Source organism: Opisthocomus hoazin, chromosome 11 (genome assembly GCF_030867145.1).
Source record: "Opisthocomus hoazin isolate bOpiHoa1 chromosome 11, bOpiHoa1.hap1, whole genome shotgun sequence".
Classification (NCBI taxonomy): Eukaryota; Metazoa; Chordata; class Aves; order Opisthocomiformes; family Opisthocomidae; genus Opisthocomus; species Opisthocomus hoazin.
The window spans coordinates 4554449-4579397 of NC_134424.1; the positions used below are offsets into that span (position 1 = coordinate 4554449).

General features: G+C 43.0%; 1 protein-coding gene across 2 annotated transcripts in view; it reads left to right on the plus strand.

The window, feature by feature from the left end:
* Positions 1–24949, plus strand: part of PDZRN3 (PDZ domain containing ring finger 3) — a 153218-nt gene that overhangs the window by 113824 nt on the left and 14445 nt on the right. Inside the window, exons 1-3 of one of the 2 annotated variants that reach the window (XM_075432872.1) lie at positions 5515–5764; positions 21281–21534; positions 24012–24099. In XM_075432872.1, the coding sequence (XP_075288987.1) occupies positions 5696–5764; positions 21281–21534; positions 24012–24099 (411 nt within the window). In that variant the 5' untranslated portion in view covers positions 5515–5695. Of the gene's footprint in view, positions 1–5514; positions 5765–21280; positions 21535–24011; positions 24100–24949 lie in introns of those variants that run through there. The other variant, XM_075432871.1, reaches the window with a different exon arrangement.

Genomic DNA, 24949 nt, shown 5'->3' on the forward strand with positions numbered 1-24949 from the left:
GTTTATGGTTAGGTGAAGGAGCACTCCTTTTTTGATCAGTTCTTTCTCTGTCCTCAGTAGCTAAAACCCTGTTTCACCCGCTTCCATCACGGTGTCATCACTGTAAAGCTAGCGTGTACGTCCTCTGGTTCATGGGATTGCCTTTGGTCTTAATCTTTGACCAAGACCTCTTGGCCCTGCTGCTAGAGACACCCAAAGAGGCAGCCCACAGTACGAGGAGTTTCGTAGTCCATAGGTCAGCTCTTAGCATCTGAATTTTCCCCATCAGAAGGTCTCAGGGGCATATTAAACAGTTGTTTACCCTGTTCTGACCTCATCATCTCTGCTTCATGAAAGACTGAATGAACACAACAGCTTTCTCACATCTACTGGCCTTGCAGTGCTTACAGTGATGCTGCTCTAATGTTCCTACAATATTACTGTCTGTCTCAAGTGGCATAAATTAAAGAGATATCGGACTCCTTAAAGAGCTCAGAGGGAAGAACAGTTCCTCCAGTGGTTGAATAATAAGCATCATTTCATTTAAGTTACTTCTGAGAACTGGAACTCTTTCAGAGATGCTAAGTGGAGCAAATAAGGATCTCAAGACTTCAACATTAACTGATGGGAATAAAGCCAACGTTTTACATTTGCTTTCACATCCTCTCTTGTGGTATGTTTTAGTTTAAATATTTTGGCTCCAGTCTCGAAGCTTCCAATGCATAGGCAGATTGCTATGCCCATATGCAAAAAAGATGTAGAATTGAGATCTTTTTGCTGCTACGTTTAGAGTATGTATTTGTTGTGCCTGCACAATGCCATAGAAAATCCCAGTTCACTTTCACATATTCGACAAAGGACTTTTTAAAAGGGTATTTTTTAAAGTAGATCTACACTAATTAAATGTATTATTAAGAATCCAACACTTCACAGCTATCGGTGGATTGTAGTATTGAAAATCTGCAAATAAACACCAGGGAATAGAACTCAGTCTGAACCCAGTCTCAACAACGAGGCACTCAAGCTTTAATAGAGTTAACCCAATGGCTACAATTAAAAAGCATCCTAACACACTCTGAAAAATTCCAGATACTTACTTTAAGCTACAGTTGTGTAGCACAAGCAGTGTTCTTTCGCACCGCTCTATGTAATGATAATCTGTACAGTTTCCTGACTTCTGTTTATACCACACACCAAAGCGAGAATTATTTATAAAGTCACAGCTGTTCTCTTTCCCAGCCTTTGTTTCTCGCAAGTCTTAAATATTTGTAAAAACAAGAAAAGTAATTAAAGTATTGATACATTAAGCAAACATTTCCCCAGTCACACAGCTTAAACAGAAAAGATTTGTTTAAACAGAACTTGCTAAGTATATGTACGAAAATACAATGTTGAAGAGTTACTACATACTAGGAAAGCCAACTTGCATTTAAAGAAACAAAATAAACCATGCTTAAGCGTTACTAATATTGCAGTCAGCCACTCCAGCACCAGGATCTCCCAGAACCGAGCGCAACGGGTTGGTGTTTGCCCAGATCTGTGAAGTAGCTGTGTGCCATCTGCTCCTCACACAAAGGACGCGAGTTTATTCTTGCTGGTGGGAACTCCTGTCCAAGAGCCAGCACTTGGCAGCTAAGTCCTTACCCTTCAAAAAGCTGGCAGAGAGCACTTTGTAGCCTTTGAGTTCCCTAATAATGTTCCCCTCCAGGGTGCAGGTCCCTCACGAGTGCTTTATTCCCCTCTTTATTCTGACTCACCATCCCGTGCAGACAGGCAGGACACCTCGAGCGCGTCGGTCTCCTGGGGATTCCTCTTACCTGCCAACAGCTGACAGGCTTCATCGTAAAACAAATCAAACATTTAAATAGCAAAATTTAGACTGGGCTTGTAGTTGCAAGCTGAGAGGTCGTAGGTTGCAGCTAAGGCAAATACAAAAAGCAAAACCAGCCCGTGGTCCTCACCAGAACCCCCAGTCTGCCCAGGACATCCAGCTTGCCGGAGCCGAGAGCAGCTCCCTGCCCTTCGTGGTGGGCCCATGCAGCCTGGCTGCTCTCCACCTTCCATCCCGGGGGAATTAGCTTTTGGACACAACAGCGAATGTCCGACAGTCGGAGCCAAGTGTCTTAGTAAAAGGGATCTCGCAGCCTTGGTCACATGTAATCAGTCAGAGAGCAAGTAATCGAGATAAACGCTAACGAAAGCTCTTGCTGGCACCTCGCGTATTCAGAGGCTGTTCACTATTGTTCCTAGCCAGGTGGCTCGCTAGCTTCCCAGCCAGCCTGGGCTGCTCAGACTCAGCTGGGACCACTATAACATTCACATTACACGCGACATAAGCCATCCACTACGCGTTCGTTTTGTTAAGCTCGTTATCTGTGGCACACTGGCGAGACCACACATGACACATTGTTAACGCAGATGACAGATCCCGTAACGAGCTGCCTTATCGGGACGAACCAAGGGAAGCCAGTTTACCTCCACCACGCACGGAACACACAGACCAGGGTTCCTGCCACACGCTGGCCCTCCCTCGGTACGTAGGTTGTAAAAAGTGAGTGTCACCACACAATTAACACGCAGCCAAGCCCGGGCAGCTCAGGTGGCTCTTCCTGACGCTGCAGGTCCAGCAGCGAGAAGCACCAAGAAGGCCACTCTGTTCTTGGTGTCAGTCTCCCAACCTCGCAAAGAGCGATTAGACGGAGGAACTGGCCTCGTCAGACCTTCTGGCATCACCCACTGAACCCGTTTATGGTGGCAGAAGTCGCGTAAGAACTACACTGAGAACTTGCAGCAACGTTTTACTCAGAACGTGCAAACGCAACAGCTTAAAAGCTGACCCAATTCAGCAGCTGTCACAGGGACAGCACAGATCATCCCTTTACCAAACTTCAAATTTCTGTTTCCAATCATGTTGATACTAAAACCTCCTCAGAGAAAACGTATCCAGAATTTCTTAACATGGGCAAACAATGTATTTTTTTTCTGCAACCTTACTCCTGGAAATGACTAAAACGCTTTGGCTGAAGTGTACCACTGAAAGGAAAAATTGGACTTGGACAATGCCCAGAACACAAGTTTACAGCCCAAATATTTAAAGTTTGGCAAAGTACTGTAAAAACCAGTCTACATTAACCTGAGGCAGCGCTACCATTTCTGCCTACGAGACGAACAGAGAAATATGAGTTACATTTCAATAATGGAAACCATCTCTGTTGAGACGAGCGCTGGCCTGACGGTCAGGCTGGCTTATTTAGCAGAGCAACAGGGCAACAAAGCCAACTGCGCCGCGAAGCCAGGCTGTTCGCTGCTGAGCAACCTGCCTGGGCCTCGTCCGCCGAAGAATCCGAAACCTCCCATTTGTGGGATCCCTCCGCTCTGACATCAAACCAACAGTCAGGCTTCTGCTGGACTTCGTCTCCTAGCCTGATCTACAGGTTATCTTTTTGAATCAGATGAAGGATTATCTCCCGTAGTCTATCGTGTTACTATAGGAAAATAACAACTGGGTGCATTTCCATTAAAACTGGAAAGGAAATATTCCGCGTTTCTGGTTTATTTCTCATCAGATCCAGCTGCATGCTATTTCTAAAAAAAAATCCCAACTGAACCCAGCCACCTGAACTGAGCCACAATATTTAAATAGCAACTAGTGTTGAAGAAAAACTTAATTGCATGGGGCAAAAAAAAAAAATCATAGGCAACATTTTTGGAAGTTTTACCTTAAGTTGCTTAATCGAATTATAAAACCAAAAATTATCTAATCAAAGCCATAAACTTCTTTACAGTTTCACTAGGGCCTCTCTTTTTTTGCTTAATTCACTTATCATCATCATCTTTTCTGCTTTTAGGGAACACTAAACTTTCCAGTTGTTCAAAATCAACAGCCGCTGGCTGTCAACCAGCTTCGGAAAAGCCTGTAGTATGTGGTTTTCCAGGGATAGTCTGAATCGTTCTTCAGCTCCGAGAGCCAGCAGTAAGATCCAGGCTCCCTCTGTCTTGCTCCAGCCTCGCCAGTCCTACCACCGTCGCGGTGGTTATCTCCTCGGCAGGGAAGCATCGCCGTCACAGCGCAGGGGTGGAGTCCCTACCTGCTTTAGGTGTTACAGAGGTTCGGCAGGGCTTGCTTTCTGGCTTTCTTTTCCTGTACGTAGGTAGATTTTGCTACCAAAACACATCTCAGAGGTAAGGGACCCTCCTCTTGTCACAGTCTCTATTTAGTAAAGTTTAGTACTAAAACGCAGGCTCGGCATGAACTGCATTTCAGCAGCTGATCATTTTAATGCCAGTTAGGAGTTGGTACATTTGTAGCCGTAGCTGGGTACCCTCAAGGCACCTACATTCTGAGTTTGGCCATAAAAGCTGCAGATGATCCTTGCACAACATTTCCATTGTCATCCCCAGAAACCTGCGAAGCAAATCGTCAGAAAGCAGCCAGACCGCAGCGCGAGATCCAGGCCCTCCGCCACGCAACGCCTGCACTGGCGTTACGCTCTTGGTCTCGGTCCGAGCCGCTCTGTCGTCATCTTTTCTTTACAGCAGAATGAATTGAAAGAAGTGTTATAAAAATGCATACTTCCTGAACGCTTGGGCTGTTGAAAACAGGACGGTCAGTCCAAAGCCGTAACACAAGGCAGGGTTTCCTGCAGACTGGAAAATATCCGTACAGCTTATGACCTGTGAGTACTTTTCTAGTTCATCGGGCAGTTCACTGATGTTTTATCCTTTACATCTATGGCACAGGTTCAGTGTGGATCTCGAATACTGAATAGTCATAAATGCCATATTTATTTTATTGCCTGTCTTTTTATAATCCGGTAAAGTTTTATTTTTAATATAACAGTACGTGAACCAGTCATTTACACTCTTCAAATGCAATGGGAGTCAGTAGCATAGATGGCCATTTGTCAGTTGGTACAAATATTAATCTAAAGCTAATCTATAAATATTAATCCAAGACACTCTTTTTTTTTTTTCCCTAAATCCACATACATTCACATTTATCTCTTCTGCTCTGGAGCCAAGTCGTCAGGCTGCACGTAGGCTTTCAGGGATTGAGATGGCCTTTCTGTGTCGCGTTTGTTCACTCGCCTCCTGCTATAAAACTGCGGCTCTCGGATGCCGCCACAGTGCGAGAGGAAAATAAATGCTGCTAAGCAGATTCAACTTTGCCACAGCCACTGCCGAGTTTGGTGCCTTTGCACTCATTTCGTTGTGACTCACATTCAAACTGTACTTCTAGCCTGCTTAAATATGTTCAGAATTATCCTGAGGGACCACAGTAAAACGTAGTCATGTTTATTTGTAATTGCTACAAAATGGTTTACAAAATTGTTAGTGGCTTTTATTATGCCTGCTACTGAAGCACTTGCCTGTTAATTAGAGAAATTTCAGCTGTCATAGCTGGCAATTACAGCTTCTGTATCCCCGTCTGTTATGAATAGTCAATGAGAGCTGATTAATATGCATGAGCAGCAGTATATAGGGCGTGCGTGGCGCGGCGGGCAGAGGGAGCGCTGCGTGCTGCCGGGGAGGAGGGAGCCGGGGCGAAGCGAGCGCCGTCGCTCCGCAGCCCCCTGTGCCAGCCCCCCGCGACCCGCTCGGGCCAGCCGCCTCGCCCGGGGCGTCCGAGGACACCTGCACGCATGCACGCTGCTCACCGGCGGCTGCTGGGCTGCGCTGGCCGATCCGGGAGGTCATTTCTGCCGCCGACTCAAACATGGGATGCAGCCTGTGCACTCTCCAGAAGCAAGAAGAGCAGTACAAGTTACTGTACGAAGTTTGTCAGGTAAAGAATGAGATTTCATTTCTAAAAGCAAGCGTTCTCTTTTAGGCTAGCGGCCACTGTTAAGGACAGGGAAGATGGAATGCCAAAAGCTGCTTATACTCGTGGAGATGAAAGGGGGGGGGTGCGTTATCTGATATGTATGTGGGATAACGATCCTGTTTTTACAATGTACCTTCCCATTCACCCTTGCAGAACGTCAAATATTTAAAGGTGTGCTGTTGGTTACACATCAAACTTTCTACAAAACTTTGCATCACAGAATAGGACTCTGTGGTTAATTTCTGCAGTGTGTATTAGGTCAGATTGCTTGACAAGGACCATGGGTCACACGCTCTTTGCACAAGTTAGGAAAGACGCGTAAGGAAGGTTTTGCATCTGTTTACAAGGACATACAGGCACTTCTTCCTGAGCAGTGCATCCGTTCAGTGCTCAGGCTGCTCTCTGAGTGCCTGCTCCTGTAAGTTGGTGGCTAGTTGTTGTAGCTTTTGCACCTCTGTGTGTAGAAATGCCAGCTAACAAATAGTTGTGTTTGACAGCAGATTAGAACTAGGACTCTACAGATCTTTATATGTCGAATTATTCCTATTAAGCATCTGGTAAGTTTTCTAAAGAGGTGATAATACGCTAACTTCTGTTACAGAAATGTTGTTTTCTATGTTTCTTCTGCCTGCGTTATCTCCCTCTCTGACATGTCTCACCCTGTCACACCTGAGGCACGATTTGGACCAGAACAGCGCGATGGAACGGTGCAAAGCGACGGGCAGGGGTTGAGGGATGCACTCCTACTGAGCTCTGTTGAAGTAATCGTAGGCAGATAGCTCATGGTTAACCTCTGAAAAGGCAGAGCTGTCTGTACCAACACTCCAGACAAACAGAAACTACCCAGGTCCTCCAGGCTGTACCCTACCCCTGGCCGTCCCCGAATCGGTGACGGTACCCCCGCCCCAGGAGCGTGGGGCTGGGTGACGTCGCCCAGCGCTCCCGCGTTCGCCGGCAGAGGGAATTGCTCAGCAGCACACGGGAGCCAAAGAAACCCCGGGTCCTCCCTGCAATACCACCTGCATCTGCCCCGATGCTGCTCTCGCTGACAACAGAGCGAATAAAACATGCGGTCTGTTACGCTAGCAGGGAAGTGATTAAATTTTAAACACGGAGTTTTGATCTAATTCTCGCTCGCTCACCCAGAGGACGGTGACACTTTGTGAAAGGAAAAAAAAAAAACTTGTGAGAGCAAATAGGAAGACACGCTTACTGTCATTTCTATTTATACTAACTCACTTCCACTTGCGAAGCTGCTGTGCGCATGCGATGCCGGGAGGAATTTTAGAGCAGGGTACTCGCGTGTCTCGGACGTTGTTCTGCGCTGAGAACTGGTTTCAGGGGCTGCCTGCGACAAGCAGACCTGGTGCCAGGCACTGTTGGTGTGACTCCTCCGTTCAGACGGAGCAGGGGCGGGGGCAACAGTTACTCCTCCCCTGAGGTTGCCAAGTCTTCACGCAGCCTGGGTTTGAGGACTATCAGTGAATCAGAAGCACAACCACCAGACACAGCAACAAATTATCCATATTTTGATCGTTCCAGAAGCGTGCGCGTTTCTTGTTGTGAAATGAAGGTGGCAGAGCACCTTTGCAAGTTACTGACATCTCCTGACAGATGCAGGACAACATCCTTTAAATACACATCCTTGGTATCAGGCACGGGAACAGCCCCGCTGCTGCCCAAGGTGACAGAACCATCCCGTGCTGGCTGCAGGTGCAGCTCTGGCAGTGGTTTGGATCTGGAAATCAGCCTGCAGCGTGCTACAGCCTTGTTTCAGCAACATGTGGAGCACAGTGCCCAGCACCCCTGATTAACTTCAAGCATGGAAATCCCGTGGGAAACACGGCTGGAATATCCTCAAGCTTCCACAGAAGTGAGAGGTGCACGTAATCCTATAAAACTGGGATTTCTAACATAGTAAAACCTGAATTATTTAAGACTATAATCCCTGATTACTCCAGAATAGAAATTACCATGCAAAATTATTTTAACAGGATACTACTTTGATTTCTCTGTTTCACAAGATGGGTGGGAGGGAATTCTATAGCTTAGGGAGTACATCCAGATAACTAAATGTCACTACAAGTATAAAAATGCATCCTCATGTAAATTAAGAGCAATCAGTTAAAATTTAACGGTGAGGGAGATGAAGAATCATTTTCATTTAAAATAACAGGATATTAAAAAGTTTCAAAATATGCTAGCAGTTACAAATACCTCTCATAGTGGTTTTATTTCATATCAGCCATGTAACCCTAATATCATGTGATGACATGCCATTTCTGAGAAAACTAAAAGGAGCTTTTTTTAAAGTCCCAGTATGACAAAATTTGCATAACATGGTTTTAGGAAATATTGAGCATTGTTACAAATAAATCCTCTTAGCCTTATTTTGTAAAAGTTCATGACTCTGAGATGCAGGAATTCAGAAAACACTTGCAAGAATTAATAATAGTGCATAACTGCACTTTCTCTATTTGGCCCAGAGCTTTAGTGTGGCTGGGAAATTAATGCTTCAATAAATTACAATTCCAGAAGGTCCGGTAGGTCTGGCTCCGTAAGTCCTCATAACAGAGAGCACAAAGAGGATCAAATCTACCAGGGCTCAGGCTTTATCCCTTCCTCATCCATAGATAATTCAAAGAGATCCTCTTCATTAAGGGCTTTGGCACATTGCCTACAATTTCTTTTTGGGCCGCTGTGAGCTTAATGATGCAGAACAATGGTCTTCCCTCTTGTTGAACACATACCTTATTGTACCTTTAATCACATAATAAAAACCAAATTAAGACACCTCGTCATTAAAGCCTATAGTAGCTGTGCATATCAATGCTTTGTATTACAAATACAAAGGGGACTACAGCAGCTTGGAATCTTGATGCGGAACAGAGTCACTGACAATAAGCGTGCTCCTGGCAGCAATGTGATGCATATAATATCTTAAATGTATCCTGAGGTTTACTTCCCAGTTGCATACAGCTTATGAAATGCAGTAATCATATGCTATTAGATTTTGGGCTTCTAGTTAAAAGGAAATTTTCTTCAGAAGATTTTTAAGGTTGTGAAAATGGAGGGAGAAGGGGGAAGAAGGAAAACCAGAAAACTGGAGGGTGTTTTAGACCAGTTTTCCAGTTTGCTTTTCTCAGTGACATCCACTTCTATACAAACAGTAATAGAAATAAAGGCTTCTCCCTTTGCAGGACAGTTCCTGGGGGACCAGAAAGTAATCTCCATTGAAGGAAACTTAAAGAATGAGTCATCTGAGATAGAGCTTTGGAGTTTGTAATATAGGGACAAAAAGATTAGGGCCTCAATTTAAGAAACTTTCTGAGTACCTGTTTCTCTCTAAGCACATGTTTACTCACAGTTTGGGAGGTAAGCACACAGCAAAATCCTGTCCTAAGTAGGCACTTAATATTTCCAAGGGTGAGAACATAGACTTTTAAATCTCATATGACTCGGAACTGGATGGACAACGCTCAGAGCTGTTCCCTGGGAGTCAAGATGATGAAAGTTCATCCAGTTCCCATGGTGGGCAGACACCATAAAAAAACCCCATCAAGACTGGCACTTCTAGCTGAGAACTGATGCGATGCATGAGTATGGAGACCAAGGCCTTCCTCCAGGCTGTCCCTCCAGAATCGGGATAGAAACGCTGACAGGAAACAAGCTCACATTGCTATTGCCCTTGCCTCAGATGACCCGAGGCCAGAAGATTTCTGCCTCCGCGATTGTTGAGCTGGCACCTTTCACAAATACTGAAGTTCATATAAAAATAAACAGTTGATGTAATGACCTTTTAGGGGTTGAGTAACTCAAAAGCCCCATTCGCATGCTTTTGGCCTGGCCTGTCTCTGAGACAAGTAAAAATGACAGCGCTGGTACAAACAACAGCAGCCAAACTGGATTTGTCTTTTAAACTAGACTAAGATAAGATGCGGCCAAGGTTATCTGAGCACCAAGGTCAGCATACAAATTGCTGTGCTAATGAGAAGACAGGGAACTAACCGACACTATATTTCATCGGCAGCTTCCAGCGGCATCACTTGCGAGGAGACTTCCTTCAGCAGAACGCACACACAAACCAGTTGCGCTGAGCTGATCACGGTTCCCTTCGCCATTAGAATTCCATTCACGTGTTTAAACTTGCACAAATTAGACTAAAGTAATCAGTCATTAGGAAAGCCTGATTCAAGGAAACAGTCTAACTAGACTTAAACCTGCTGAGCAATGATGCTCTACTAAATCAGGGCCAGAACGAAGCTTGCCAAAACAAACCTTTAGCTCAAAAAAAATTTCTAATCAAAACTGTAAGATATAGGAAACAAAAATAATTGCCTCTGTTCGGATGCTTTTCAAACCCTCAAATTTAATTGCGCAGCCAGAGAATTAGTTTGTCCAATGTAGTTTGCCTACACTGCAGAAGTTTTCCATGTTAAGACCGAACTGGTTGTGCCAATAACAGTAAACTGGTCTACGTGAAGGACTCTGTAGGTACGCTGTCTGTGCTGCAGCTGAAATTAAGAATAGCATTGAGGTTATATTCCATCACTTCACTACTGTTAAACTTGACCTCAATAACATTGGTGAACCTGTCACACTTGCTTCAAAGTAGGGATGTGTTTGCTTAAACAAGAGGTTAGCTCCAAGGCCTTTGTTCTAGGTAGGGTTTTCTACCGCTGATTTAGTTCAGCTGTAGCAAAACTCTGCCTGACAGCCTGGAGACTCATAATCTGCAGCAAACTGCCCTTTAATGATTGTGGCGCCTGTCTGTGGCTCAGAAGTCCCCTTTCTTAATTAGACATTCGCCAGAAACTGGCAATTGAAATTTTCCTCTTCACTTGACGATGAATAATGCAATGCCTCTGTTAGGATTTCTTTGGAAGATACTCTTTACTGCGTGTCAGAGGAGTATTTTGGTCATTAAGGGGGACATAAACGAGATGTGATGTGAAATAAACACAACGCCTCATGGCCACCTGTGATATATATGGGTAATTTGACCCACTGCGCAGCTGAAATATCTTACTGCTTCATAATCTTCCTAAAATAACGGTGCTTTTCTTCTTTAAGGGAGCAGATAAAATGCTTCACCATGGCATAGCTTTATCTGGATTTTTTTAAAGTGATAAATGATTGAAAAGATGAGTTTTGTACTGCTTTACACTTATACATCTGTTTAACGCTATAAAGCAGGTGGCAAGAAGTCACAAGGGAGAAGGCACTAGGGACGATCACTCGGTGCTTTACCATCACATGTCAGGCAGGGGCTGGGCAAAAGGCAACACATGGAGTAATGAAAAAGTGCAGATTTAATAAATGTGTTTTGTTGTGTTCATTAATAACAAAACAGAAGGTCAGGCTTCACTTTCACTAGGACAGGATAACTCTACATTTACACGTACTCTGGGATTGTTCCTTTCAGAGACTTGGTGGGTAAATGGACGCAGATCCAGCCAGCCCCCCCTGAACCCGGTAGCCAGTTAACGATTTGACAGGAGGGTGACCAAACAAATAACACAAATTATACACGAATTTTAAACAAGACTACAACATTCAGTACTTTAAACAGTGACTAGTGAAGGAAGCTTTCCTATTAATACAGTACAACTTCAGGCAAAAGGCCAGAGGCTGCCATCTAAAAGAAAAATGGTAAGCAGCATCACAGCATTATCTTCCTCGTGTCAATCCCATGATAATTGTGGAGGTGTTGTAGGTGACCGGACACATTGTCCACTGCCACAGGAACTGGGCTCTTCTTTATTTCATTTCTAAATGCTGAAACTTCTGGCTTTACACTGAGACACCACCTTAGCTTTGTTCAGTAGCACTCCATTTTTCAAACACTATCATCAATCTCTTTGAGAAATAAAATGCTTCACAGAAAGAGTAATTGTACAATCAGACTAAAACCATATTTGGTTTACGCATTTTCATGAATCATGTGCATTTACACTGAGTGACTTTTAGAGAAAGTGAATGTTCATACGTTGCAAGATCAGCCTTTTTTAATTTGGCAGAGTTGCTTGCAGCATGCAACAGAAGCTCTTGTACCTGACCGGGCAGTATCTGTGTAACTGCCATAAATTCTAGCCAAAGAAAAAGGAAAATGAAGGTGTTTTTATCAATAGAACACTTTGACACAGTTCAAGGCCATGGTCAAGCACCATGGACTGGAGGGGTGGAGTGGTGGTGGTGGAACTTCTACCTACACAACACCTTCTGAGGTTTGTGTTCTTCAGCTGAGAACACTGCTCTACTTCTGGAAGCAGATGGCCCAAGATCACAAAGCCTACTCTGCAGATACCAGGTATCCACTGAAGGAGCAGGGCCTCTTATTAACAAACCTGCTTGGATCTGTCACTGCTTCAGTAACCCTCTTCAGCACAGATCTCTTCAGAGCTACCCACAATTTCTCTTTCCGTGTCTTACATTACCGAGACATTCGTGGAAGAAGGGAGGGGAGCGGGAGGATGCACTCAAAAGCTACAAATGATGAGCAGCAGCGCAGAAATAGGAATGTTGTGAGTTAGAATGGTCTTAAACACAGTGTCTTGGAGACCGGTGTTTGGGTTTCAGGTGTGGTGTGCTCTATGTGACCTCGGATAGATCGCTAACCTGTTCTGGGTTTCCTCTTCTCACTGTACGATATTCCTTTTGTCTCTTTGCTTGGAGCAGGCTCTCCAGAGGAGGCACCGTCTTTAGTTCTCTGTTTGCGTAGTCTGATATGCTACTAAAATAATATTGGTATCATTTTAACATGATATATATACCAACTTGTTCTACTCCAATTTTAATTGAAGTATGTTGTAAATATTGCTACACTGTCAACTGTTTGAGCTGCAGGTGGTGGAAGGGCATAGTTGGTTTCTTATGTCACTCCAATTTAGCTTAGATCATAGAATGTTTTGAGTTGGAAAGGACCTTAAAGATCATCTCTCTCCCACCCCTCTGCCATCCACGCAACATTAAACCCTCAACTAAACAGATTGATCTTTTTATGCTATTTACTATCATTGTGTGTTGTTTTAAACACAAATATAGAAATACACAGCTTTTTAAAGAGTTCTCATTCATAAAAAAGCCATAGTTTGCTGTACTAGACGGATACACAGACATAGGCTTTGCCTCTTGGGAAGAGCATCTGATGGCACGTTACAGCAGAAGCAGCCCACGGTGCCACGCCAGAGGCACGGCGCTGAACGGGGGCAAACCCAGAGAACACGAGAAAGTGGGTAACTGCGCCTGCTGAATTCTGCTCATTAGTGATTCATGTTTATTTATGGCTGCCATTTGTACCTCACTCGGCAATATAATTGATTGGGTCCCTCTGGGTCCTGCTACTGAAACGGCAGAAAGGGTCATTAAAAGGGAGGGCCTGCAAACGTCTTTCTGTGTCTTACATGGGCCAGGGTTATTAAGCCGTGAACAGATACACGAAAGATCACTTTTTAAATGCTGACAAAATATGAAAATGTATTTCTGCCCTGATATAAAGTCATTTCATGTGATCAACACATATTTAAGAAGAAAGGGCTCCAAGTAAACTTTGGTTATAGAGAAGGTGGAAGAGCCTCGGAAGCCCCAGCATTACTCTAAGCCTGTTTTCATTGAAGCGACTGCTGAAATTCCCCTGTGCTTCTGAGTTGGGAGACATAGGAGCAGAGCCTGAGAACCCAACCAAAAGCAGGCACATTTTAGTATGCTAGAGACAGTACTGGTGCTGTGGTGTTCATACGTAAACGTGCCAATTACTAGCAGAATAAGAATTCCTTTATCTCAAGGGTCTTTCTCCCAAGATTTTCCATTTGGAAGTTAACGGTTTAGAGAACAAATGTATTCTGTACTCTTAAGTAAAGAATTTTTCATTGGTCTTAACTATTTTGTCATGGATGGCTCACAAGGCAGAAGGGAAATGCACACACATGGAAACAGTCTATTACTAAACAATATCATTCTGCTTTTTTGAAAAAGAGAGAGACTGTCCATATGAGGAAAATAAAAGAGGGATTAGATGGAGACGCAAGAAGAATTAACCTATATTTTGAACCTTCTTTCTCCAGTTCCTGAGGAAAAGGGGTTTTAGAAAATAGGCTTTCTGCTGCTCTAGTTTCTATAAAAATCTTTAAAGTTCTGCTGCTTTTTCTTAATATGCAGCCTTCTTAAGAACTTGCTAAAGAAGTGAATCAGACCAGAAAGGCGTTTTAAATGGAGCACAGACGTCTGTAGTCTAACAGAACTAGCATTTTTATACTGCACTTCCCAAGGATTTGCATGAATTTCTACAAAGAAAAGCTGCTTACTCATTCTTAAGCAAAAAAGTTTTCTCTCTCTGACATTTGGGAAGCACAGAAGAACCAACAAGCCGCAGAACACATACAAATGTTTACCATTCATGACATTAAACCCATATATATCAGTCTAACTTGATGGCTGGAAAAATAATTTTCTTTTATGGAAACCTTTTTAGTAGTTGTTGTATATCATCATCCAGTAAACAATGTTACATGTTATTTAAGCAAAAATATAATACAATACAATTATAACTCCTATGTGAAGGAATTTTCTGGCTTTCACAACCTTTCAGTTAACCGCTACTGCCAATGTCCAGACTTACTCATCTGTACTCTTGGCAAATGATGTTTGCATGGGCTTGAATGCAAAACTCCTCACCTACGGTCATGGAGTGTCCTGCCTCATGCTCTTCTGCCAAGCTTGTCCCAGCACGGCCCCGTCCCGCTGCCCTCGCCTCTCCGGGTCTGCAGGGCTCCCAGGGCTGCCCGTGGGAAACCCGGAATGCATCTGAGGAGCATCTCTCTTGTCTAAATAACCCAGCTGTGTTAATTCTGCTATCGCAGGAAAAGAGATAGAACAAATACCAGGTTTTCCATAAGCGTTGTATCAGAAGGAAAAGAAAATAAGAATTGGTGGTAACCAGGAGGAAATTTTGTCTGTGTAAACAAGTGGCACGTTTTGATGTACCTGAAAGCCCCCAATTTACGTCTGAGGTCAACAAAGTGGCAATCAATTAGGCTTCTCTACCCACCCAGAAAAATAAAACATGTAAATCGCTTACCATGCTAAATAATTAAACAGCAGCTATTGAAAAAATGACATTCACGTAACAGCACAACTGCGTACTACCTTGTCAAAATATCTTCCTCGTCCCTCAAACAAGAATAAGCATGTGTTTTCTAGCAACAGAGCACAATTCTGTCATCTCAGTCACGGCTGCAAATGCCCACAGAGTCGCCCAGGAGGTCGAGCCTTGTCCTGGAGGGTTCCCAGCCTCCGCACCCTGCGCCCATTCTGATCCCCGGAAAGTTTGGCCTTAAATTAGCATCTAAAGGCAGTTGGCTCAGGAGTTGGTGGAGGATACCAAATCTCTCAACAGAATAATTGTTAAAGCACGTACGTGTGGTGTAAAACAACTTGAGACAATCTGTCCTCACGAAAGGTATTTCACTATGACATATATCCAGAATTGATAAAGGAAGGAGGAGGTTTCAGCAGGACAGCTCCGACAGAGAGAGAAGCCGTTGTGTATCCATTACCTTACATACAACACCATCAAATTATATGGAAAGCTATGTCCTAGCTAGGTCTTCATAAGCCTAAAAAGACATGAGATTTTTTCCTGATTTCTTTCTTTTCTCCTTGTTGATTCGCCTATCACCGATCTGTTCTTTCTCCCTCTCTGGTGGCCATGCGCACTGTAGCATCCTACGCTCTGTAATTAATACACATCCAACATAAGATGTTGCAGGTTCATAACATGTTGCAGCTGAGAAGCTACTTAATAAGTAGCTACCAACGCAAAAGAGATTTGAAAACAGACTCAAGACGTGGGTCTTACCAACGCTACACCCAGCAAGATCCTACTGCACGTTTTTACTCTTTGATCTCCAAGGTAGCACTCAAACTTTTCCAGGCTTTTTCACGGCTCTTGGAAGTTTCGGCCAGATACAGCATATTGTCATCTCTTTTTTTTTTGCTTAATTCCTGTTTATTTTTCTCACCATTTGCTTCTTGGAAATAGGAATAAATAATGAAAGCCCCATGACTGAAATGAGAGTTTAAGACATCGTTTCCATTTATTTGTTTGGTGGGACACTCTGTTTGGATTTGTGTCACGGCCTCCCCTGTTATACCTTGCTGCATCATCTCTCTTTTTCTTAATTACAAATATATACCATGTTTTACCCTAACTGACCATGACAGCATTTTTCATTCCATTATCAGAGTTTGGCCGTGCCAACTGAATGCTGACAGCACACTCGGCTTCACGACACCTTGCTTTGCCGTTGGGCTATTATTTAAAATAATATTAATATTATTCTATTTCATAAAGATTACATAATTTGTATTTTAAAAAATCAAGCATCCCTTCCTTATTTATTGTATGGTCTTAGTTCAGAATATTTATCTCTGTGTCTCATGCAGCTTCTAAGCCTACTATCTGGCTCCACCACAAATTTCATCAAGGCCCATTCAGCTCAGTTTAACTACATACACTTCAGTTTAACTACAGCTTTCTCCATATTCAATATATTTCCAATGCAAAAAAGGTCCAAAAGCTAAGCATTTCAACATTTCAGACAAGTTAATTTATCCATCTTTTTTGCCGTGAAAGATTCCTTTGTCTCCGTCACATGGCATGTAAGGTTCTTAAGAAATTATGCATATTTGTAGTTTTTGGCAGTCTTCCGAAGCATTCATATGCATGGATTTTTTTTCTTCTGTGCTATTTCAGATGTAACTATTTATAAGGAAGAATTTTGCTGAGCACAATTCAGCAGCATTTTGAATAAAATCTGTGATTATAGAGCCACTTTTTTTTTAACAAAGTGAAACTGTACAGATATATTTATTGGCTTTTAAGCACTATGAGTAATTGTTTGTCAATTGTGACAAATTTTCCAGATAGAAACTAAAAATCTTAATATCATCTGTTTTCTAAAGTTTTAGAAGGGCTTGAGATTAGCCACAAGTACTAATTCTACATGGACACCAGAAACAAGGCCATTGAGATCATCCCCATATATTTTTCTTCTACATCACTTTTGTGCTACTACAAATAAAATACCAATACCTGCTACTTTTTATAGACAAAAAAAAAAAGCAATTTAGCTCTATTATCCATAAGCAGACTTGAGAATTACTAGTTTTTATTATCCACATATTTTAGCATTCCCATCCTCATGTCCCTTCAACAGAAAACAGTATTATTGATGTGCTGGGATGGGAAATACTAAAGAAAAAAGAGTAAATACAAACTATTGACTGCTTGGTGTTTACTACATAAATTGGCAGTTACCGCAGGTTTTTAAGAGGTCAGGTTTAGACAGTGTTATTTCCCCGATATAAATCACTTTAAAGCATAGTTTTGCATCATTGCATATTCTTCCATAATTCCCCGTTCAGAATCTAAATGCTTGACAGTGATAGCTCTGTGCAACCCACTAACTCTTACTTCGTTAGCGCAGTTCTGAACACATCTAACAGGTCAGCAGTCCACCACGTTGGCCAAGACTGCTGATGAAAAGAGAGACCTGCAGAGCCAAAAGGATTCCACCCAGGCTGAGTTTAGGAATAGGTCTCTTGTAAGAGATCCACAGACTGACCCTGAAACCATTCATCGTGTGAGTGGCTACTGACCAGAGAATTGTTTGCCTGATATGATGTGGGTGCTGCTGTCTTTCACAGAATTATTAACTTTTAAAAGACAAAATCCCCAACCATATTTTAGCAGTGGGCTAAGAAACCCATAATAATCACAGTACAGTGAGTTATGCGTTCATTTTACTATACTCATTGCCATCTTATCAAACCCATGATATAAAATTGTACATACATCAAATATAAATCCCGCTTTAGAGTTATTTATTTACGGTGCTCTGCAGAGTCCTAGTATTCTGAAATGCCCAAGCGGAGACCGTTGAATACAAACACCCAGTGAAATACTCAATTCTGACCTGGAGCCAGCGATACGAGATGAAGGGTTCTAGCAGAGCAGCCTGGATGCCATCATTTAGGGCGTTTTTAACGTCCCTGCCCCCAGGTTTTCTCCAGCCCCTCCATCGGGGCTATCCCCGTGGCCAGGGAAGCAGACCAAGAGGAGCACGTACTCCCCCAGAGTCCAACGCACCGCCCGGGATCCGCAGCGAAGCCGCTGAGGAATGGGAGAACCCGCAGGCATCGGTTCTGCTGCGGCTGCTGCCACCGGAGAGGACACGCAGCAGCAGGCAGGCCTCCGAAACGCGGAGTCTCAACCAAAAGCCGAACGCCGGGAAATCACAAACCTCTTCCCCAGAAGGTCCCCTTTGCAGGAGGAGAGGTTTTAGCTTACAATTTGGCTGACTCTTCGCCCCGAGGTCTGGTCTCGTGTCATTCTGCCTTGCTATGCAGCACTTCTCTTTTCTCCTGCGTTACCAGCTTGTAGAAAACCCCGTCAGGATACTACATGGAAATAGCGCCTGTGGTAACAATTTATGAGACAGCCCAGCTACCGCCTGTTCCCTGCATGATATCAGCCTGACTTTGAAGTTACAATTATTTATATATCAATTACATATGAAAGCACAGAGAGGATGCCAGTCCAGGGATTTGAAGAGATAAAGTGTCCTAAAGTACCTCGACTAAAATTCAGGCTTGTGCTAAATCGTATGTAATCCAAATTTATTACAATATTGGGGAATAAACTGGAGAGCTATCCTTTGCATGTTTTTACCAGTTTTTAGCATAAAGACGTGGGAAGCAGCTCACCTGAAAAGTTTCCTGCTCACGAGGCTTAGACCATTTCTGAAAAACACTACACTTTCTTCAGTTGAGATTCTTTTATTTTGATTACTTGTTGGATTTAGCTGTACCAAAAAAAAAAATTAGGATGCACACAGTAAAATGTGCAACACTTAATTTGCAGCAAATAATAAAACTCGAGCCATAATCATCATTTCTTTTTTCCAGAGAAAACATTACGCTGAACTTAATTTTACAGCTGTACAAATTGTTTTAAAGTAATCTGCTCAATTGGGCGAGTTAATGATATTTAATTTGACCAGGTCACACTTTACACGCTATGCATTACTGTGAGCAGTTGTGGTCAATACAAGTGTTTGTGTAATGTAAATGTAATGCTAACATCTCCCATTCTCAGCTGGCTTAACAAAAAACCTGGAGTCGTGGCCTCCCTAAGATAAACCAAAGATGACAGTGTAATAAGTGTTATGTGCACAAGGTAATTCAGCAAGAATTTCGCCTTTTCAATCGATTCCGCACTCCAGTTAACCCTCTTCATTATCACCCAGCTTTTTTGCTGTGGGCAATACGTTAAGTAAGGGCTCCATTCAGTTACTGCGCTGAGTAATGTTACTCATTCAGTTGCCCCACTTACTTTAATGGGACTAAACATGGCACAGCACAGTGTGAACTAAGTGCTATCTGATACAAGTACAGATACCAGAATCCAGACATATATTTTAGAGTTTTCCATCGTGTTCAAGAACCTCATGTGGCAGAGTCACCACATTCGTACACATTTCAGACATGTACAAAAATGATTAAATGACAGAGTAGCCACCACTAATACCTGAGGCTAGACATTATCGCATTTACGTCCAATCAAGGCAATTCATTCTTTTTATGCCTTGGAAAAAATATGCTATTCTTCCATGCAGCAGGCATCAGCTTCCACCATGCACTCCTACCTCTGATTACAGGTAATGTGGTTTATCAAGTGAATAGCTGTCTGATTGGCAAGGGTACGATGTCAGACATCATTCGCAATGGAAACACGTAAACAAAGGATGCCCCTTGATGAGAAGGGCTGCTACGACAGGGCCCTCGCTGTCAGCGCTAGTAGCGTCTTCAAATCTGAAATTGCAGTTTATCTCTACGTGTCAGCCAGTCCAAAGAATTTGGTAACAATTATATGATGGCATGATGCTTTAGGATTCTAATATCATTATGCAGCTTCCACTAACATATTGTTCTGGGCAGCTTCTCTTTGTTTCTTTTCATCTGTATTGCAATGCCAAGAGTTTGCAGGTTAAAAGAGGATAAAAACTGATTGGAGTTACCAGTGGTTCCCACTACAATATACTTCTTTGCATATGAGCCCATGGACCTTTTGGATGGACAGATGTCGCAATAAACAGGCAGAATTTCAAAAGAAATCTCCATTTTGGGCTGGCAACAGCAGGAAGTGGATACATGTTCAGGCTTTTCACCACAGTTGCCTTATTTTAGTTTATTCCACACTATTCATTGTGTTTAGCTCCCTTAAAATTGCAATCCATGCAGAGACACACAGAACCATGAAAATCTCTAACAAACCAAAACTCGAAATGAGAATTACGGTTTTGTAGCTTCATAAAAATTCTGACAAAAATATGACCTCATCTCTTTCACAGCCCCTGGGTAGACTTAGACACTTCTGAAAGAATTCATTAGAAACCACGTGAGGAAGGAAGCCAAGCATGAGCGAAACACAAAGCCAGAGCGGGCTGGAAGGGCTCGAGACCTCTCCCTGGATCGGGGGGGGGACACCTCTGCTAGCCAAAGAGTTGAAACTGTAAACCTTGTACTAAAACTGAATGCCTCATCTCACTTTTGCTGCTGTGAACAGGAGCTTTGCTACTCCTTTGGGATAGGAGGGATCTGTGTTCAAATTCTTTTCTCAGACCCCCACCTTCCGTGGCCTGGCGTGTCTAGCATTGGTAGGTCTGGGTTGGGTCTCTCAGTTGGGTTTAGTAAAGACATTCTGTTTGGTATAAATATTTGCTCAACCAGGAGATGATGGATGGCAAGATCTGGGGATGGGAAATGGCCAAGCTAAACAGACAAAAAGTTACTTTGAAAAAACACCCATAATTGGTTTTTCCTTATTATTTCTATTCCCTATCCCAGTATAGAGATTCCATCCATAAAATGGATATTTTTTTATTGCAGTCTATGGGTACCACCATGATGTTTCATCTGAAAAATTGTTTATCAGACACAGATATGTAATTTTGTAATTTCAGCTCTTGTCCCAGTAGTTCTGTTCAGTAATAGGGTTAAAAGATTAAAAAAAAAACAAAAACAAAACAAAACAAAAAAAAACCCAACAAAAAAACCCCCAACAAACTAGAAAAATTACAGGAGAATCAATAACTTGTTTTGTTTGAATGAGGGCTGTGGGATTTCTAATCTGCAAGAAACAAATGGGATGTCGGTTTGTACTTTAGCTCAAAGAGTGAGCCCAGTAATATCTAACTATCAAAGTAAAAAGCAGAGCACAGGATTTATAAAGTTACTGTAGGGAAAGGGGAAAAAGTGAGGTGTGTAACATTGCAGAAGTAGTTACTAGTACGTGCTGTGTGTACCTTTAGATGGAAGCTGAGGCTTCTAAATTAAAACCAACCAACCAACACCAACAACGATCTCCTCCGCTTTCTGACTGTTCCTCTCACTGCTGTGCTCGCCTTCTTCCCACAGGTCAACGGGAAGGATCTATCGAAGGCAACCCACGAGCAGGCAGTGGAAGCCTTCAAAACCGCCAAGGAGCCCATCGTGGTGCAGGTCCTGAGAAGAACGCCGCGCGCCAAGGCCTTCCCCGCCCCCCACGAGTCGCAGCTGGTGGACGTGGGCACGCAGACGGACATCACTTTTGAACACATCATGGCTCTCAGCAAGATGGGCTCACCCACTCCACCTGTCTCTGTGCTAGACCCGTACCTCCTGCCCGAAGAGTAAGTAACGGTTTGTGAAGCCCTTGAAAATCTTCACATTCCTTAATGTGACATGTTACAAGTAGTTTGCGAGCTCACCTTTACTGGTGAACCTGTACTCCAGAAGTAGCCAGGATTCATACACCACTGAGCCATAACTTCAAAATATTTTAATTTTTTCTACACACTAGCAAGCCATTACTCACATGAGTAATGCCACTGAGTCACAACAGGGCCTCATAAAGCTTATCTTTTGCTGGCATTTGATGGATAAAGTCATTGCTTCTTGTAATTCCTCTCACTGCCTCTTTGGGTTGCTTATGTTTTAACTTTATTTTTTATGGCTGCCATAAATTGTGTAATGCTAAGAGCTGCTACATTCTGTTCCAGTGTATTAATTACTTTATTATAACCCTGCAGCAATGTTACGCAAATAAATTATTTTCTAGGACTAAAATTACTTACCAGTGCTGTCACGGATGTTTTAGAATCAAATTTTAATTATTGTTAATGGTAGTTTGATGCTTTTGTACTTACAAATAAAGATGACAATTATCTCCTGGCACACCCCCCCCCCGCCCCCCCGCACTGTTCGAGAGGAAAACGGCTCCCCAAGGAACCCCTGCGAGCTGCGGGTCACCTCGCCACGCACCTCCACAAGGGAAGATGGAAAGGATTCTGAACGTCACGGTTGCCGCGTATGAGAGACCGTGATTTGGCCAGTCCCCCAGATACCTGGGTTTGAGATGGTCCTGTACACGGTGAGAGGCATCGCTGCCGCGCACGTGTCCTGGCCGTGCGGTACGGCGCTGGAGGGGGGACCCACGGAGAGCCGGCGCGGCGAGCATCGGGCGGCACGCACACACACCCCGGCACGCCTCTCCGGACATCCCCGTCAGCGCTCCTGGGAAACAGGGTTGGACTACAAACAGGCACTGATCCTGTACTGCTCCGAAGGGACTTCCACAGCCTGCTAACATTCACGCGTCCAGCCAGGAGCCGGGCTTCTGCGTGCAACGTCTGCTCCGTTCGTGACTCTCAGTGCCGATTCCATGAAAGATGGTTCCAGCGGATATTACTGCGTGGCCACCTATTCCCAGCCCATCGAAAATTCAAGCACAGCTGCATGTTTTACTGGAAGCGTTTGACAGAAGGCTACAGCTTCAAGCTGGTTTGCAGCGAGCAAGCAGCAGGGCTTAGAGCACTGGGGAGAGGGCACGCTTACTCCTAGAGCACCTACACTGCAGGCCCCCAAAGACGTTTGCGAGAGGGGTTTCAGTACCTGCGACTTTCCAGCTGCAAAGCCAGATACACCAGGAAAACATCAAAGATCAATTCATAACAAACCATTTAGATTGCAACATGTCTGCATAATCCCAGCTCAGTCCCATCAAGCAGCCTCACATAGCTCCTGAATCGTTAGACGCAGATTCCAACCGCTGGCATCAGCGTGGCTTTGTGTGGAGCTGTAGATGTTGGTCTGAACCCCACAGCCCGTCTCACGGCCGTCCCCACGTACCAGGGCAGCCGTTCAAGTATGCTGGCACCCAGCGTGTCCGAGCAAACAGAGTCATTTTTTCCTAACGCTTCCTGTAACTTCTCCAAATCCCATTCAGATTCATCTAGCCTGCACTTAACAACTTGGGCATCTTAGCCAATTAACAGATGCAGTTACATAAATGGCCTCACACTTACAAAGAAACACGTCTCTAGTTAACGGAGAATTAAAGGGAGTTTACTTTCATTGCAGAAATAAAATTCCAGCATAGAAGAAAGCAATCACAAGAGCACTGCTTCCAGCTTCCAAAGTATAGACAGCGAAACTCCAGCTGTAAAAAAGCAGCATGCCAATAGTGAATGGCAATATGAAGAGCGGTGCATATTTAAATAGTATCTAAATCGTTATGCGCAACTTGTTGCATTCAAGTGAATTGGCAGAATGCTGTTGATCCAAATAGTTGGGTGGAAAATTACTTTTATAATACTTAGCAATTTGATACAATTTTCTGTCTTTAAGGCAAAGTAAAAATACCAACCAAATGCCAAGCATGATTTTACTTGCATATCTGCAAATAACCTGTTCTTATAAGTAAATAATCTAGTGTTCCCTCTCATCCTGAACCCTGGCAAATACCTGCCCGCTTAGCTGTCACCCGGTACCCCCTTACCCTACATTGCTGCTATTCTCTCGGTATACTTTTTGCCCAAGTCAGTTTTAGATTTGGAGAAAAGCCACGAATAAATGCTAAGGCTCTTCATAAGTCTCTCATGCATCATCAGGTGCCAAATATTTTAGACTCCTCTTGTAATACATGTAATTTTTGTTTACTACATTTATTGGTGTAAATGGTATAGCATATATAATTAACCACATAAAAGTTCTTGCTTTGGTTGTTAGTCCGTCATATTCATTTTGACTTGCTATAAAGCCTGGAATGGATTAATATGCTAATTAGAGTACTGAGTACTGTCCTAAAACATACTTTTTTTTTTCCCAGCCATCCATCAGTGCATGAATACTACGACCCAAATGACTACATGGGAGGAATTCATCAAGAAATGGACCGAGATGAGCTGGAATTAGAGGTACTTAGTCTTTAGTAACTATTTCATTCACCAGAAGTTTGACTTGTGCATATCATGGTGTTTATATTATATATAAAGTGAAAAGTCATTTCAAAGCAGTTCTTTGTAATAACATTGCTCATTAGTTACTTTGTAAGGTTGCAAACCTTACTGATACCTTTAGCAGTGTATTTAACTATGTGCCATAGCCTGATGAGACACATCTTCAGCAAACAAATTAACATAAATAACGAAGTCATTGATTCCATTAATTAAATTTTGTATAACTGTGCTAATCTAGACTTTCTGAAAATCTGAAAGACTTTGCAGGTTTGCTGAGTGGCAGGACCTGTTCCGCATAGTCACAGCAAAAACATATCAATTTTCCTGAAATTCCCCAGCTGAGAAACAGATGTTCTTGATCATATAATTTAGAAGTATTTTACGTTTACAAGACAAGACCAGAATAGATATGCCACTCTGCTAAGCTGTTCCTCCCTTTTTCACTCCTGAAAATTTACATATGTATAGATATAAAATGATAGATAATAAAAGTTGAGCCCGTAATGAAGGTATAAAAGTCCATTTTGCTGCCAAATCTTTAAAAATCACTTTCGGTTTTAGTACTTGTGCATCCCATCAGAAGCTGATCTTCAGTTTGCTCATTCTCAGTTTTAATAACCTGCTCCCAACCATTCCGAGTACAGCATATAAATTGTGGGCCTTAGTTCTGCAAGATACCGAAGCAGTACTCACCCAAGTGTTTTTAATAATTTGTAATAACTAGCAGTAAAGTATTCTCAATACTTCTAAATGCTGCCAGCGATGTCTGACCCAGCTAATCCATTCAAGATTATCAGCAAGTGAATAG